General features: G+C 45.9%; 1 protein-coding gene across 2 annotated transcripts in view; it reads right to left on the bottom strand.

The window, feature by feature from the left end:
- Positions 1 to 77: 77 nt before the first annotated feature.
- KATNAL2 (katanin catalytic subunit A1 like 2) overlaps positions 78 to 14,344 on the bottom strand; it is a 35,173-nt gene continuing 20,906 nt past the window's right edge. For both annotated transcript variants that reach the window (XM_081929806.1, XM_081929807.1), the window contains 7 exons: positions 14,209 to 14,272; positions 12,839 to 12,957; positions 9,198 to 9,289; positions 7,070 to 7,180; positions 5,108 to 5,270; positions 3,284 to 3,386; positions 78 to 756 (listed from right to left, as the gene is read on the bottom strand). In XM_081929806.1, coding sequence (XP_081785932.1) covers positions 617 to 756; positions 3,284 to 3,386; positions 5,108 to 5,270; positions 7,070 to 7,180; positions 9,198 to 9,289; positions 12,839 to 12,957; positions 14,209 to 14,272 — 792 coding nt within the window. In that variant the 3' untranslated portion in view covers positions 78 to 616. The remainder of the gene's footprint in view (positions 757 to 3,283; positions 3,387 to 5,107; positions 5,271 to 7,069; positions 7,181 to 9,197; positions 9,290 to 12,838; positions 12,958 to 14,208; positions 14,273 to 14,344) is intronic.

Below are 14,344 nucleotides of genomic sequence, written 5' to 3' on the forward strand. Positions count from 1 at the left end.
CCCTTCACTTACAGGAAAATAATCTTTGAAACGTCTACCTTAGATTCTCAATAAACTCAGGCAAGCGATGAATGGGATCCCAGAATGCATCCCTCAAAGAGGACCAGTAGTTTATTCTTCATCGTTGCAAGTCCTGCTCAACACCTGCTGCTTTTAATACAAGGATCCCTGAGAAGTCCAACTAACCACCACCTCTTCTGTCATTGCAAATATTGTCCTTGTTCCTCTGAAGAGGGGAGCGCCAGCAGCAAAATACTTGTGGTGTCAGTGTGTGGTGGATCCCAAGTGTCAGCAGGGAGGTGTGTATGTCTGGTGGTGGATGTAAGAGGATATTACAATTAATTGGATTTCAGGCATAAAATACAGTGCAAAAATATTTTCTGTTGCATATTAGTAAAGGCAGGAGAGGGGAGAGGCTCAACAGCAAACAACCAGCAAGCCCCTCTCAGTTCTTAAAAAAAAATAAAAATTAGTGTGCACCTTTGAGAATGGATTGTTCCGTTTCTCTTAGAAAGGAAAAATAATATCCGTATTAATGTTAAGTATTCAGTCTCTGGCTCCCAGAAATTCGTTGGGTTCTGGGTGGTTGTAATCTTGACTTGTCAGGGGGTGGATTTCAGACGGACTCAAATTCTTTTTGCCACTCAGTGTATTTTTGGCTCAAGTTCTTAGCAGAGGGCTTCGTGTGAGTGATCACATCCAGGAAGTCTTCGGTGGTGACTGTGTCCAGTTCAATTACAGGTAAGCTCCCGCTGTCTGCGGAAAGAAGAGCATGGACCAAAACAAACACACACACACCATTTGTTCATGTTATTGTCCCAGCCGCCCTGTTGATAGCATATACATTGACAAAATAAGAATGGGTGTAGATACTACTCAAGTCTCCCCTTGAAGATGGAAGAAGCTGCAGAAGGTGGGGGATAGAGTTGGTCAGATGACGGACTCGAGGGGGAATGTACCGTATTTTTCGCTCTATAAGATGCACCAGACCATAAGACACACCTAGTTTTTGGAAGAGGAAAACAAGGGGGGGGGCGGGATTCTGAATCCCAGAAGCCAGGACAGCCAGCAGGATTCTTGCTTAGCCTCTCCCCAGCAATGGGAGCCTTCATCCCCTGCCCGGGAGAAACTGCTCCCCCAAGAGCCGTGCTCCCATTAAAGAGCGTGTGGAGTGTGTGTGCAGCTCTTGGGGGCCCTTCTCCCTCCTCGGGGAAAAGCCCCCAAGAGCTGCACACACGCTCCACACGGCTCTTTAAAAGGAGCGCTGAGCAGAGCCTCCCGCCGGCATTTGCTCCATAAGACGCACACACATTTCCCCTTACTTTTTGGGAGGGGAAAAGTGCATCTTACAGTGCGAAAAATACGGTAATACCTTGTCCTTATTCTGTGAGGGTGGGGTTTGTTGGAGGCATGTGGGGAGAGGTGACAACACCTCTTTAGCAGCAAAAGGGAACAAGGGAGAAGGAAGTGGGAAAGTCGCCAGGAAAGTGGCTGGGCAGAGAGAGATGAGGTATCTAAAAAATTCCTAGCTATCAAGGCAAGAAGCACTTCTGACGACTTAGTTGGGTGCAACAGAGACTATCAATCCTATCTCCTCGACACTGAATGGGTGTTGAAAGTTTTAAAATGGTGCCAGCTTGACTAAATAAAATGTCTGCAAAAAGGCTTCCAGAAAAATTTATTCTGCTGCCCAGGTGAGGTGGAGAAGAGATATCGCCATTTATTTTGGGCTCTACTGGCAAAACAGCCTTGGGCTCTTGAAAATTCCTGATGAGTAATTGGGAGGGAGGGAGGTGGGACATAGAGATGACCACGTCCTGGCTGAATACACCTAGAAAGGGTCTGATGCTTCCTCGTTCACTTTTAAATTCATAAATGGTAGGATATGGGCAGAGCATTTTCAGTAAAAGAAGACAGTGAATTGGCCCATTTCCCTTTCAACTCGGCTTGCTTGGAACATGAGAGCCTGGCTATCTGTAATGAAGACTCTTGCGGTTTCTCCAGGACAGCAGTGAAACTTCCCTCTGAGGTGCTAGGCCATCATATCAAAAGTTGTGATGTTTTTAGGGGTGCTTCATAACAGGAAATAGAATGCCCTGACTGCAGTTCGTAGCTGGAAGATAGCTAGTGCACAGCACTCTGCAATAGCAGGCGACTGCCTGTGCAGCTTGAACACTCAGAAAACCTATTTACAGTGGTACCTCGAGATGCGAACGGGATCCATTCTGGAGCCCCGTTCGCATCCTGAATAGAATGCAAGACGCGACTGCACGTGCGCAGTTTGCGTTTTGCCGCTTCCGCGCATGACGTCATTTTGAGTGTCTGCGCATGCGCAAGCAGCAAAACTTGGAAGTAACACACTCTGTTACTTCCGGGTTGCTGCAGAGAGCAACATGAAAGCGCTCAACCTAAAGCACATTCAACCCGAGGTATGACTGTACTTACTTGTTTTTATTAAATTTCCTTACTGCCCATTTGAGGACCACAGGACAGTTTACAATATCGTTGACATGCACCTATCTCGAGAGACGATGGATTTGCACCCCCAGGGGTGCAATCAAACTGCTGTGTTAGCAGCACTGAAGTGACCTCCCTGGGATGAAAGCCTGGGCAGTGACAAGACCTGCCCCCCCCCCTCGGCCTTGCAGAGGTGGTCCAAAGGAAAGCAGAGCAAGACATTTGGCACCAGCTTGACTGCAGGAGTTGCTGGAAATGCCATCCAACCGTCTTAGGGACTCTACTCGGGATTTGTGTAGGGTTCACTCCTTTTCCCAAAGATGTCCCACAAGGCAGTGAAGTTTAGAACCACAGTTTTCCTTCTCCTAGATCAGCCTTTCTCAACCTTGGGTTCCCAGATGTTTTCGGCCTACAACTCCCATGATCCCTAGCTAGCAGGACCAGTGGTCAGGGATGATGGGAGTTGTAGCCCAACAATATCTGGGGACCCAAGGTTGAGAAACACTGCCCTAGATGGACTACGTTCCCATGTGGACAAGCCCCACCTGCCCCTCACTTCCCCTTGCAACACGTGCAGAAACTGCCTTCTTGACCGCTGGACCCACTATTGGTCTCATCCGCTCAATCCACCAGAACTTGTCCTCGCATGCAGGTGAAGTCCCTAACTCACCAGGAGTTTGAGACCCATCAGCTACCCCAACCTGGTTTAGTCAAACCAGCCAGTCAAAACCGTTCATAGAGTGTGGCCACTGTCGCATGTAGACAGCTTGCAGGAGGCACAGGTGAGAGCTGAGAGCTGGTTTACAATATAAAAACACGGGTGTACCTGGCTGATGATTTTCAAGGGCAGTGAAGATTTTTCTCACGGGGCGCATAGCAGCTTCTTTGCAGACCAACTTGATGTCGGAACCAGAGTATCCTTCCATCTCCTAATAAGTAAATTGGAAAGACACTGTTCAGTCTTCAGGAACTTTCCAATGCAAATGTAGCATTTCAAAGAACATGGGATTTTTCAGAAAGTGATTGAGATCCAGAGGAACACACCTCCACAAGCATGACCATTTAGAATATGGCTCCCCCCCCCCACTATTATTTTCCCCCAATTCCTGCCCTACTGAAGTGAAGGAAGACCAACCATTCCTCAGTACATGCTGCTCTTACCTGCCCAGCTCTTTTGCCTCTCATATGGCAGTTGCCCCACTCATTGATGCCAAGTGGGCACTTCAGTTTCATCCCAGTACGTTTCCAAGCAGAATTCAAAGCGCTGGTACTGAGCTTTAAAGTCCTAAATGGCCTCGGCCCAGTATACCTGAAAGAGCGTCTCCACCCCATCATTCTGCCCAGACACTGAGGTCCAGAGCCAAGGGCCTTCTGGCGGTTTCCTCCCTGTGAGAAGTGAGGTTACAAGGAACCAGGCAGAGGGCCTTCTCGGTGGTGGCGCCTGCCCTGTGGAACACCCTCCCATCAGATGTCAAAGAGATAAACAACTATCTGACTTTTAGAAGACATCTGAAGACAGCCCTGTTCAGGGAAGTTTTTAATGTCTGATGTTTTATCGTGTTTTTAATATTCTGTTGAGAGCCGCCCAGAGTGGCTGGGGAAACCCAGCCAGAAGGGCAGGGTATTAATATTTATTATTATTATTATTTAGTGATGTATGGAAGTGGGAAGTGAGAGCTGGACCATAAAGAAGGCTGATCGCCAAAGAATTGATGCTTTTGAATTATGGTGCTGGAGGGAGACTCTTGAGAGTCCCATGGACTGCAAGAAGAACAAACCGATCCATTCTTAAGGAAATCAGCCCTGAGTGCTCACTGGAAGGACAGATCGTGAAGCTGAGGCTCCAATACTTTGGCCACCTCATGAGAAGAGAAGACTCCCTGGAAAAGACCCTGATGTTGGGAAAGATGGAGGGCACAAGGAGAAGGGGACGACAGAGGACGAGATGGTTGGATAGTGTCTTTGAAGCTACAAACATGAGTCTGACCAAACTGCGGGAGGCAGTGGAAGACAGAAGTGCCTGGCGTGCTCTGGTCCATGGGGTCACGAAGAGTCGGACACGACTAAACGACTAAACAACAACATCATCATCATCATCATTATTATTGTTATTATTATTATTGTGGTACCTCGGGTTGAGAACTTAATGCGTTCTGGAGGTCCGTTCTTAACCTGAAACTATTCTTAACCTGAAGCACCACTTTAGATAATGGGGCCTCCTGCTGCTGCTGCGCGATTTCTGTTCTCATCCTGAAGCAAAGTTCTTAACCTGAGGTACTATTTCCAGGTTAGCGGAGTCTGTAACCTGAAGCATATGTAACCTGAAGCGTATGTAACCCAAGGTACCACTGTATTATTATTATTATCCTTTGCTTGTGAACCTTGTTCCAAACAACCCAAACAAAAGTAACAGACATGGAGGTTTCCAGACCAGTCTCCCAGTCGGGAGGAGGCACAAAATGGAACTGCGTCAGCTGCCTTGAGGGCTGTCCCCCAAAACATGGCTCTTGGGGTGGTGGGCCTCTTTTCTGTTGAGTCAGTTTGGCGCATGCCCAGGTCTACTTACGATGATGCACTGTGTGTATATGCGTTGCCCTCTGTGAAAGCTCCCTGTGAGGTGCAGCCGTTGACAGCGATGGCTTCTCCTCACCTGACTGAGCAAGCTGTAGTCTAGCTCTGTCCTCAGTTCGACTCCGCCGCTGTTGCTCACGGAAGGAAGCCAGTGCTGGACCATCGCCTGCCTTGCCTCTTTATTTGGGAGGTCCACCAGGATCCTCTTCTCGAGCCGGCGCAACATCGCGTAATCCAGTTCCCTAGAAAAGGAAAGGGGAAGGGGAAGAATGACTGTGGGTACGGGGGGGTCCGTTCGCCATTTTCTGAAGCGTGGGCTGCGATCTCTACGAAATCATGGGAAAGGGTGGAGAGGGATTGCAAGTCCCAGACTGGCTCAAGCTCCGTTAGGGCAGGACTTGTCCACAAGTGCACTTTTATGCTTGAACGGAGACTGCAGGGGGCGGGACTAGATGAGCCTTGGGAGTCCCTTTCCAGCTCTATGATTCTCACATGAGGACGGCAGAATCAAGCAGGAATCTGCATGTAGGAATGGGCTATCAGTGACCTAAGATCATACCATCAGAACTTTGAATTTCAATATACAGTGCTTTACAACAGAGGTTGTTTGCACTTCCCTATCTATCTATCTATCTATCTATCTATCTATCTATATCTATTTATTTATTTATTTATTTAAATATAAATAAATAAATAAACAGCACACCACTGTGGGCAGCTTCCAACAAAATATAAAAATACAATAAAACATCAGACATTAAAAACTTCCCTAAACACGGCTGCCTTCAGATGTCTTCTAAAAGACAAATAGTAATTAGGCTGAGTTTTTATCATTATTGAACAACTTACATACTGCTTGATTATAGGAAATCCAATAAGCGTTTTAAAAGAAATATTAAAATTATCAAGAAAAAACACTTTAAACATTTAGAATTGATATTAACAGTAATTAATATTAACAGGCATGCCCACGTCAGGGCAGGCTTGCTTAAACAAAAATGTTTGGGACTACAACTCCCATCATCCCTAGCTAACAGGACCAGTGGTCAGGGATGATGGGAATTGTAGTCCCAAAACATCTGGAGGGCCAAGTTTGGCTATGCCTGCCCTAAGCTATAGCTTGTTTAGCTTATACGTAAATCCGGCACTGATCAAAAGCCTTCCATGAGTGCAACAGAATCAACAGGACTTCCACCTAATATACTAAGAAGAATCTGGATAGTACGTATTTTCAGCTATTCCACCAGATCTAAAGGTAAAGGTAAAGGGACCCCTGACCTTTAGGTCCATTCGTGACCAACTCTGGGGTTGCAGCGCTCATCTCACTTTATTGGCCGAGGGAGTCAGCGTACAGCTTCTGGGTCATGTGGCCAGCATGACTAAGCCGCTTCTGGCGAACCGGAGCAGCGCACGGAAATGCCGTTTACCTTCCCGCCGGAGCGGTACCTATTTATCTACTTGCACTTTGATGTGCTTTCAAACTGCTAGGTTGGCAGGAGCAGGGACCGAGCAACGGGAGCTCGCCCCGTCGCGGGGATTCGAACTGCCGGCCTTCTGATCGGCAAGTCCTAGGCTCTGTGGTTTAACCCACAGCGCCACCCGCGTCCCCTCCACTAGATCTACGTGACATTAAAAAAACTGAAGGGTTTTATCCTCAAACTTTTAAAAGTCACCTTTTAATACCAATGAAATCCATCCTTGCCTATTTATAGAGCATCTCTTTCCTGAGCACTGGATGTTTTAAGCACCTTAAGCGTTTCTTTGCTGAAACCCTTCTTTAGCTTAGCCATAGTAAATAACTTGGCCATCAAGCCCCTTTTTAAATATTAGCAGCTGGCTTGGGCCGGCATATGTTGCCTTTACGGAGGATTATGCACTCCTGCGGCAAGAACTGCAGCAGCAAAGTAAAAAGCTCCCAATTAATCTTTGAAGGCTTTAACCAAATATCAAGGCTTTTACTGCTCTGGGCCTAAGTGAAATCTTTATCTGTGTTTAGAGGCTCACGCAAATGTATTCAAAGCGTACTCTCCGGATCTCTTACCAGGGCAAGTTGGAAGCCGCTAAAACAAAGACAAGATCATCTGACCGGGCCAGGCCATCCATCTGCACCAGTAATTCCGTTTTCATCCTCCGGCTTCCTTCGTGTTCACCGCTACCCGGATGTGGAGGATGGAGAAAGGGAGGGGCGGAGTCAATGTTATTCCCTGGACTGCATCAGGACCACTGCCGTCACAGAGACAGGGACAAGCTCGGAAGCACAAGCCCATTCATGGGTTCTGCATCTCCCTTTCTCGCCCAACCCCCAGTTCCAAGCGCGGTTAAGTTCCATGAGATAAAACCGAAGCATTATGTCCAAACTTCATGGCGATTAATGCCCAGAAGTTAATTCTGCAATGAATCCACTCATATAAGAGCACTAAAACGAAAGGAAATGCACACTTTGGAGTTTTATCTTTGCATGCAGATTAAGACAAGAGGCACTGAGCAGATCCCAAAGCCAGCATTTAGTGAGAAGGCTATTAAGTCTTAAGTTAGATCAGCTTGGATAATTACAGGGAACAGAAACGGGCTATAGTTCAGTGGCAGTATGCAAGCTTGGTACATTCCGGATAAAAATCAGGCAATATGGACTTCTGGTCTGATTCAGAGTGTCTTACTAATCCTATATATCCTTGCGTCAAACTATGGTGCAAACTACTGAGAAGCTCTCAAAATAAATGGTGGCAGCCCAAAAAAACACATCTGTAACCGTTCGCTACTCCCGTTTGGCTGAATGTGGGACATGCAGGAGAGCTTCGCAGCAGATTTTGTCATTCTTGTACCAAAGTCTGCATTCTGCGACTGGGCGACAGCCAATTTTACAGGTTTCCTTGGCGAGATCTTGCGCTCTGCTTAGAATGTGCTTGATGGTGGAAGTTACTTTATCATTTATTTATAAAAATATTTATCTACCACTACATCATCGAGAATAACAAAACCTTTAACAATAGCATTTGTATATAATAAAAGTACATAAAAAATTTAAACCCAAGGCCGTCAAGCAACTATTATGGAGAGATGAATTCTGAATTGCCTGAAGAAGCCTGGTGGGATAGAAGGATTTTCAGCAGATGTTTAAAGGTTGGAACAGAAAGCATCTGCTGATTCACTGCTGGAAGAGTATTCCACAATACTGGGTCGACGACACACTAAAGGCTCCATTTTGATGCCCAATGAGCCTTGTCAACATGGAAAATAACCAAGAACACTTGTCAGTAATTGAGCTAGGATAAAAGGGTCTAGGCCAGGGTTTCCCAAATTTGGATCTCCAGGTGTTTTTGGACTACAATTCCCAGCATCCCTGACCACTGGTCCTGCTACCTAGGGATGATGGGAGTTGTAGTCCGAAAAACATCTGGAGACCCAAGTTTGGGAAACCCTGATCTGGGTGGTGCTTAAGGTACCCTGAATCTAAGCCGCTCAGGGATTTGTAGATTAATGCAGAGACCTTGAACCTGGCTCAGAGGGAGAATGACTGTACAGATGGACATTGGCTGGGATGTAAAAGCAGGTGGGTGGACTATTAGAGGGATGTGGAACCTATAGACCTTGAGATGCTGTGGGACTACAACTCCCATCATTCCTGGCCATTGGCCATGCTGGGTGGGACTGATGGAAGCTGCATTGCACCATCATCTGTAGGGCCACAGATCAGGGCTGGAGAAGGGCAAGGCCCAGGGAGAACCCTAAGAGCTGGATAAAGAGACCTAGAGTTTTCATCTGGACCTGGGTCTCAGGTTCCCCACCCTTGACATAAACTCACATACTTGCTGATTACTCTTATATTCCAGCTTTCCTCTGGGGAGCTCGGAACAAGAGTATACTAGGTAGCACATTCAGGCAGACACAGATCAGACCCAGGCACGCTTAACCCAGGGGGAAGGCTAAGTAGCTTAAGTCACAGACCTACTGGCACAAACAGATTTGGCTTTCCAAACATACTGTGTTCGTTCCTTTTTTTGAACGTAGGGATGTTTAGAGTCAGAAGTGGAAGAGCAAGATATACAGAAGGGAAAACGGATTTTTCTTGCAGTGAGCAAGGTAGCTTTATTTCTAAGGCATTCGGGAGGAGGATCTGCCTTATGGAAAACAGTCGGCCAAAGGGTATCCCCCACTTGAACGTTTGTTACCCTGGGGCTGTTCCTCGTTGGCTCATGACGGACTCCAGCTCATCCAGGAAGATTGTGGAGGGGGCGTGGTAGCGGGCAAGTTCAAATAACACCTGTCCAAAAAGAAAAGGGGAGGAAGGGAGAGACAGCTCAAGTCAGGAGGGACAAATCTCCCCATTGCCATGCTCTTGTACAACTTCAGTCACTGGGGATCACAAATGGGGAGAGCGCTGTGAAACATGGACCACTTATAAACGCCATCTCCAACTCCTTGAAAGATTCCATCAATGGTGTCTCCGAAAAATTTTACACATTACTTGGGAAGACAGGCGAACTAATGCCAGTGTACTGGAAGAAGCAAAGATCACCAGTGATGAAGCGATGATTCTTCAACATGAACTTTGTTGGACTGGTCATGTTGTTCGGATGCCTGATTATCGTCTTCCAAAGCAACTACTCTACTCCGAACTTAAAAATAGAAAGGGTAATGCTGGAGGCTCTGACCAAACTGCGGGAGGCTGTGGAAGACAGGAGTGCCTTGCATGCTCTAGTCCATGGGGTCACGAAGAGTCGGTCACAACTAAACAACAACAATGCTGGTGGTCAACAAAAGAGGTTTAAAGACTCTCTCAAGGAAAATCTTAAATCATGTAGTATAAATACCGACAACTGGGAAACACTGGCCTGCGAGTGTTCCAATTGGAGAACAGCCAAAGGTGTCATGGGCTTCAAAGACACTTGAACTCAGGGCGAAAGGGAGGAATGTGCTACGAGGAAGGCACGCTTGGCAAACCCTAACTGTGATTAACTCCCGCCTAGAAAACTATGTCCCCACTGTGGAAGGACGTGTAGATCCAGAAATGGCCTCCGCAGTCACTTACAGACTCACTGTTAAGACTGTGTTCGTGGAAGACAATCTTACTCGGCTATGAGTGATCACCAAATACAGAAAGAAAGTTGCATTCAGGTCCCTTGAGAATCTGACTGGCCACTGTGAGAACAGTATGCTGGGCTAGATGGGCCCTTCTTTTCAATGGGGCTTGTAGAACTCAAATTTTGGGGCGGGAGGAGAGCAACACCAGGTACACAGAGATCTTATGCATGACAGATGCCCGTCCAACCTCTGCTTAAAAACCTCCAAGTTCATATGATGAACTGTATTGCTATGTTCTTCCTGCACATTCCTCTTTAACCTATATTTACAATTATTCCGTTCACTGCAGGCCATTTAGATAAATCAGTTTTTACCCAAAACAAAGGCATGAACTTCAAACACATGAAGTCCTTTTATCAGGGCTCAAGCTTCATTTGCTTTCACAGCAGATATATTTTAAAAACACTAAACCATGGGTAGGCAAATTAAGGCCCGGGGGCCGGATCCGGCCCAATCGCCTTCTTAATCCGGCCCACGGACGGTCCGGGTAGAATGTGTCTTTTTGTTTAAAATGCATCTCTGGGTTATTTGTGGGGCATAGGAATTCATTCATTTCCCCCCAAAAAATATAGTCCGGCCCCCCGCAAGGTCTGAGGGACAGTGGACCGGCCCCTGCTGAAAAAGTTTGCTGACCCCTGCCTAAACAAATGGCAACTTCCAAGTGTGGGGTGGAATAGAGCCAAATGATGTATTTTTGGCTTTGATGCAGTTGGACTGCAGTGAATGATTGTGTTCACTTACACATATTATGCCATTATGATCTTATGATCCATTCAGAGAATTGAGAGTACAGAGTAAATAAAATAAAAGGCTGCCCTTGTTTTGTTTTCTGCCATGGGCTCTGGCTGACAGAGGGAGAGAGAAGGAAACGCAGATGCCACAAGGCTAGTTGGAGAAAATATCTGAAACGCTGCCTTGGTTTGGTAGGCCAAACCACTTCTTAAATCGGAACGGCTTATAAAAGAGGAGAGAAATGGCAAACACACACAAATAATCCTGTCTTTGCATTTTAAATCTTTTCTCCTAAATCCTACCCAAGTATATGGAGAATAATAGGATAGAAGAAAATTATTCCAGAAAGGGATTCTGGGCAAATCCTAAAAGAGCACCAAGGATTAAAACATTCCCCTTTAATGTATTGTTGCTTCATATATATATATATATATTTAAATAAGGGGTTTTTAAAAATATAAATGCAAGTTAGAAGTTGGGTTGGTTGGACTAAATAGCTTCTGTTTTCCTGATCAAACACAACGTGGATAATCCCACGTATTACACAAAATGAGATTTTTGTTGGCTTTTCTTTTTAAACTAAGGATGATGGCTTATTTTGCTCTACAAACAGAATTCTTAAAGAGAGGTAAAACCCAATATCCTGTCACTTTCAGCATCATGTGTTCTTGCTTTCCTTGCTTAAAAAGATGACTGCATTCAAACTCCATTCTGACGCAAACTCCAGCATGGGTCTGAAGTTGCAACTTTAATCTTTGCCGTTAATGGAACCACATCCTGTGAGCCTAATTCACTGCTGCAGCCAGATGATTACAGATGGATTCTGCATTTACACACCAATACAGAAAGAAAAAGGCCAGATAACTTATCATAGAATCATAGAATCATAGAGTTGGAAGAGACCACAAGGGCCATCGAGTCCAACCCCCTGCCAAGCAGGAAACACCATCAGAGCACTCCTGACATATGGTTGTCAAGCCTCTGCTTAAAGACCTCCATACTAAGAAACAAAGGTGTCATTTAATAATAAAAGCACCTAGTCCTTAGAACTCCAATGATAGGCTTAGCAGTGTGCAATCAGTGCACTAGCAAATCCTTGGTAAAATCTCCAAAACAAAATGGGTAGGATTTCAAGTATTTCTTTGGCTTGTTGTTGACCTCCCCATAACTAGCAAAATTATGCAAAACTAACAAATTTTATTATAATTTATGTAAGGTTGTAGAATTCTGCCTTCATTTTCTTTTCGATAGCACCGAATATATGTTACCTTGGCCAAATATAGATATAGATAAGGTAAAAGGTAAAGGACCCCTGGACAGCTAAGTCCAATCAAATTTGACCATGGGGTGCAGCACTCATCTCCACTTTCAGGCCAAGAGAGCCGGCGTTTGTCCACAGACAGCTTTCCAGCTTGTGTCCAGCATGACTAAACAGCTTCTGGTGCAATGGGACACCGTGACAGAAGCTAGAGTGCATGGAAACACCGTTTACCTTCCCACCACAGACATACCTATTTATCTACTCACACTGGCGTGCTTTTAAACTGCTATGTTGGCAAGAGCTGGGACAGAGCAACGGGAGCTCACCCAGTCACGCGGATTCGAACCACCGACCTTCGGATCAGCAAGCCCAAGAGGCTCAGTGGTTTAGACCACAGCGCCACCCATGTCCTGATCTAGATGATACAGATATAGATATACAGACACAGGTCTAGGTGGACCTTGCCCTGATCTAGAAGGGAAACTCTTGCATCACTAAGACAAACTGAAGACTCGAGATCACTTAAATTAGGCTAGCTACACCTTCCCTGTTCCAGAAAATGAACTCACATTTGAATGGTACAAAGCAACAGTTGGGCCATGGGGCTTCTAGAAAAGAAAGGAGGGGAGGGGGAAGAATATGTCCATTCCTGCATCAGGCCACCTCACTCAAATATTCTCTGCCAAACACTGTGGATTTCTGCCAGGGCATGAGGAAAACAGAAGGCGCTCTTACTTTCACAAGCTTTTCTGAATCCCCCCTCCATTTGCTGACGATGGTGGATGCCGAGATGTTGAAGAAGGTTGTGTTGCATTCAGTGGCAACAGCTTTGGCTAGCAAAGTCTTCCCAGTACCTACAAGGTGCAGGGAAATAAGTCAGCACTCAGTCTCAACATAGGCGCTCCTCAACATTTCTCCCCACTGGGGAACTGTGCAAGCCTTTTATCCCCACAATAAATGATTCCCCTGAGCTATCTGGTCAAAAGAGGCATACCTCCGTTTAAAAATCACCCATTAACCATCTGAAAGGAGTTTGAAAAAGCAAAATAATTTATCGGCAGCGACGTTTCCGTAACAATCACTCAACCAGCATTCAAGCAAGTGTCAGCTGGGAAGAAAACCTTGTCTTTCTATCTTAACACTATCATTTGGGTTTGGGAGAAATAATATTCTCCCAGGAATGGATCGACTAGAGATAGGAAGAAAGGGTATTATTGAGATTGTATGTAGCAGCTAAGTCACAGACCTGCATTCCTTGCGTAAAATAAAGGTAAAGGTAAAGGGACCCCTAACCATTAGGTCCAGTCGTGGCTGACTCTGGGCTTGCGGCACTCATCTCGCTCTATAGGCCAAGGGAGCCAGTGTACAGCTTCTGGGTCATGTGGCCAGCATCACTAAGCCACTTCTGGCGAACCAGAGCAGCGCATGGAAACGCCGTTTACCTTCCTGCCGGAGCGGTACCTATTTATCTACTTGCACTTTGATGTGCTAGGTTGGCAGGAGCAGGGACCGAGCAACGGGAGCTCACCCCGTCGCGGGGATTCGAACCGCCGACCTTCTGATTGGCAAGTCCTAGGCTCTGTGGTTTAGACCACAGCTCCACCCATGTCCCTGCGTAAAATAAATCCTCCCAGAACAGATGCAGTGGCCGTTTAGTTAACCATTCTGTCAAAAACACTCCCAGTCTTTGGAGCAGTTTTGCAAGGGGTTCACAGGTGGTGGCTGTTTTTATGTTTTAAAGGCAGCATATAGAGACATGTCTCTTTAAAACCTTTTCCTTTTTAAATGGAGAGCAGCGACTCTGCTGCAAGAGGGAATGCCAGAGTGTCAGAAATGGAAGCTGATCTTGCATACATCTCACAAGATACGCAAGGCTGCAAGAGTATTTATGCAGCCAGCTCCACACCGTGGATGTGAGCAATATTGAAAAATGTTATGTCTGCCTTCAGCCAGAAGTAAGAAAGGTGTTACCCCAAGGGAAAGGGATGCAAAGGGAGTAAGAAAGGTGTTACCCCAAGGGAAAGGGATGCAAAAAAAGGTCTCTCAAGCTGTGGTGTAAGGGAATGCAGGAGTTCATTCGCAAACTGTAGTTATGCAGACAGTACCTGGGGGTCCGTAGAGCAATAGTCCTTTCCATGGAGAGAGGATGCCAGTAAACAGTTGTGGATACTAAGCAGAGAAAAGTACTATCAGAATTAAATAATAATAATAATTCTTGGGAGTCAAACTGCAATTTTTGCA

Source organism: Podarcis melisellensis, assembly GCF_964234715.1.
Source record: "Podarcis melisellensis genome assembly, chromosome: 11".
In the NCBI taxonomy this organism is placed as follows: domain Eukaryota; kingdom Metazoa; phylum Chordata; class Lepidosauria; order Squamata; family Lacertidae; genus Podarcis; species Podarcis melisellensis.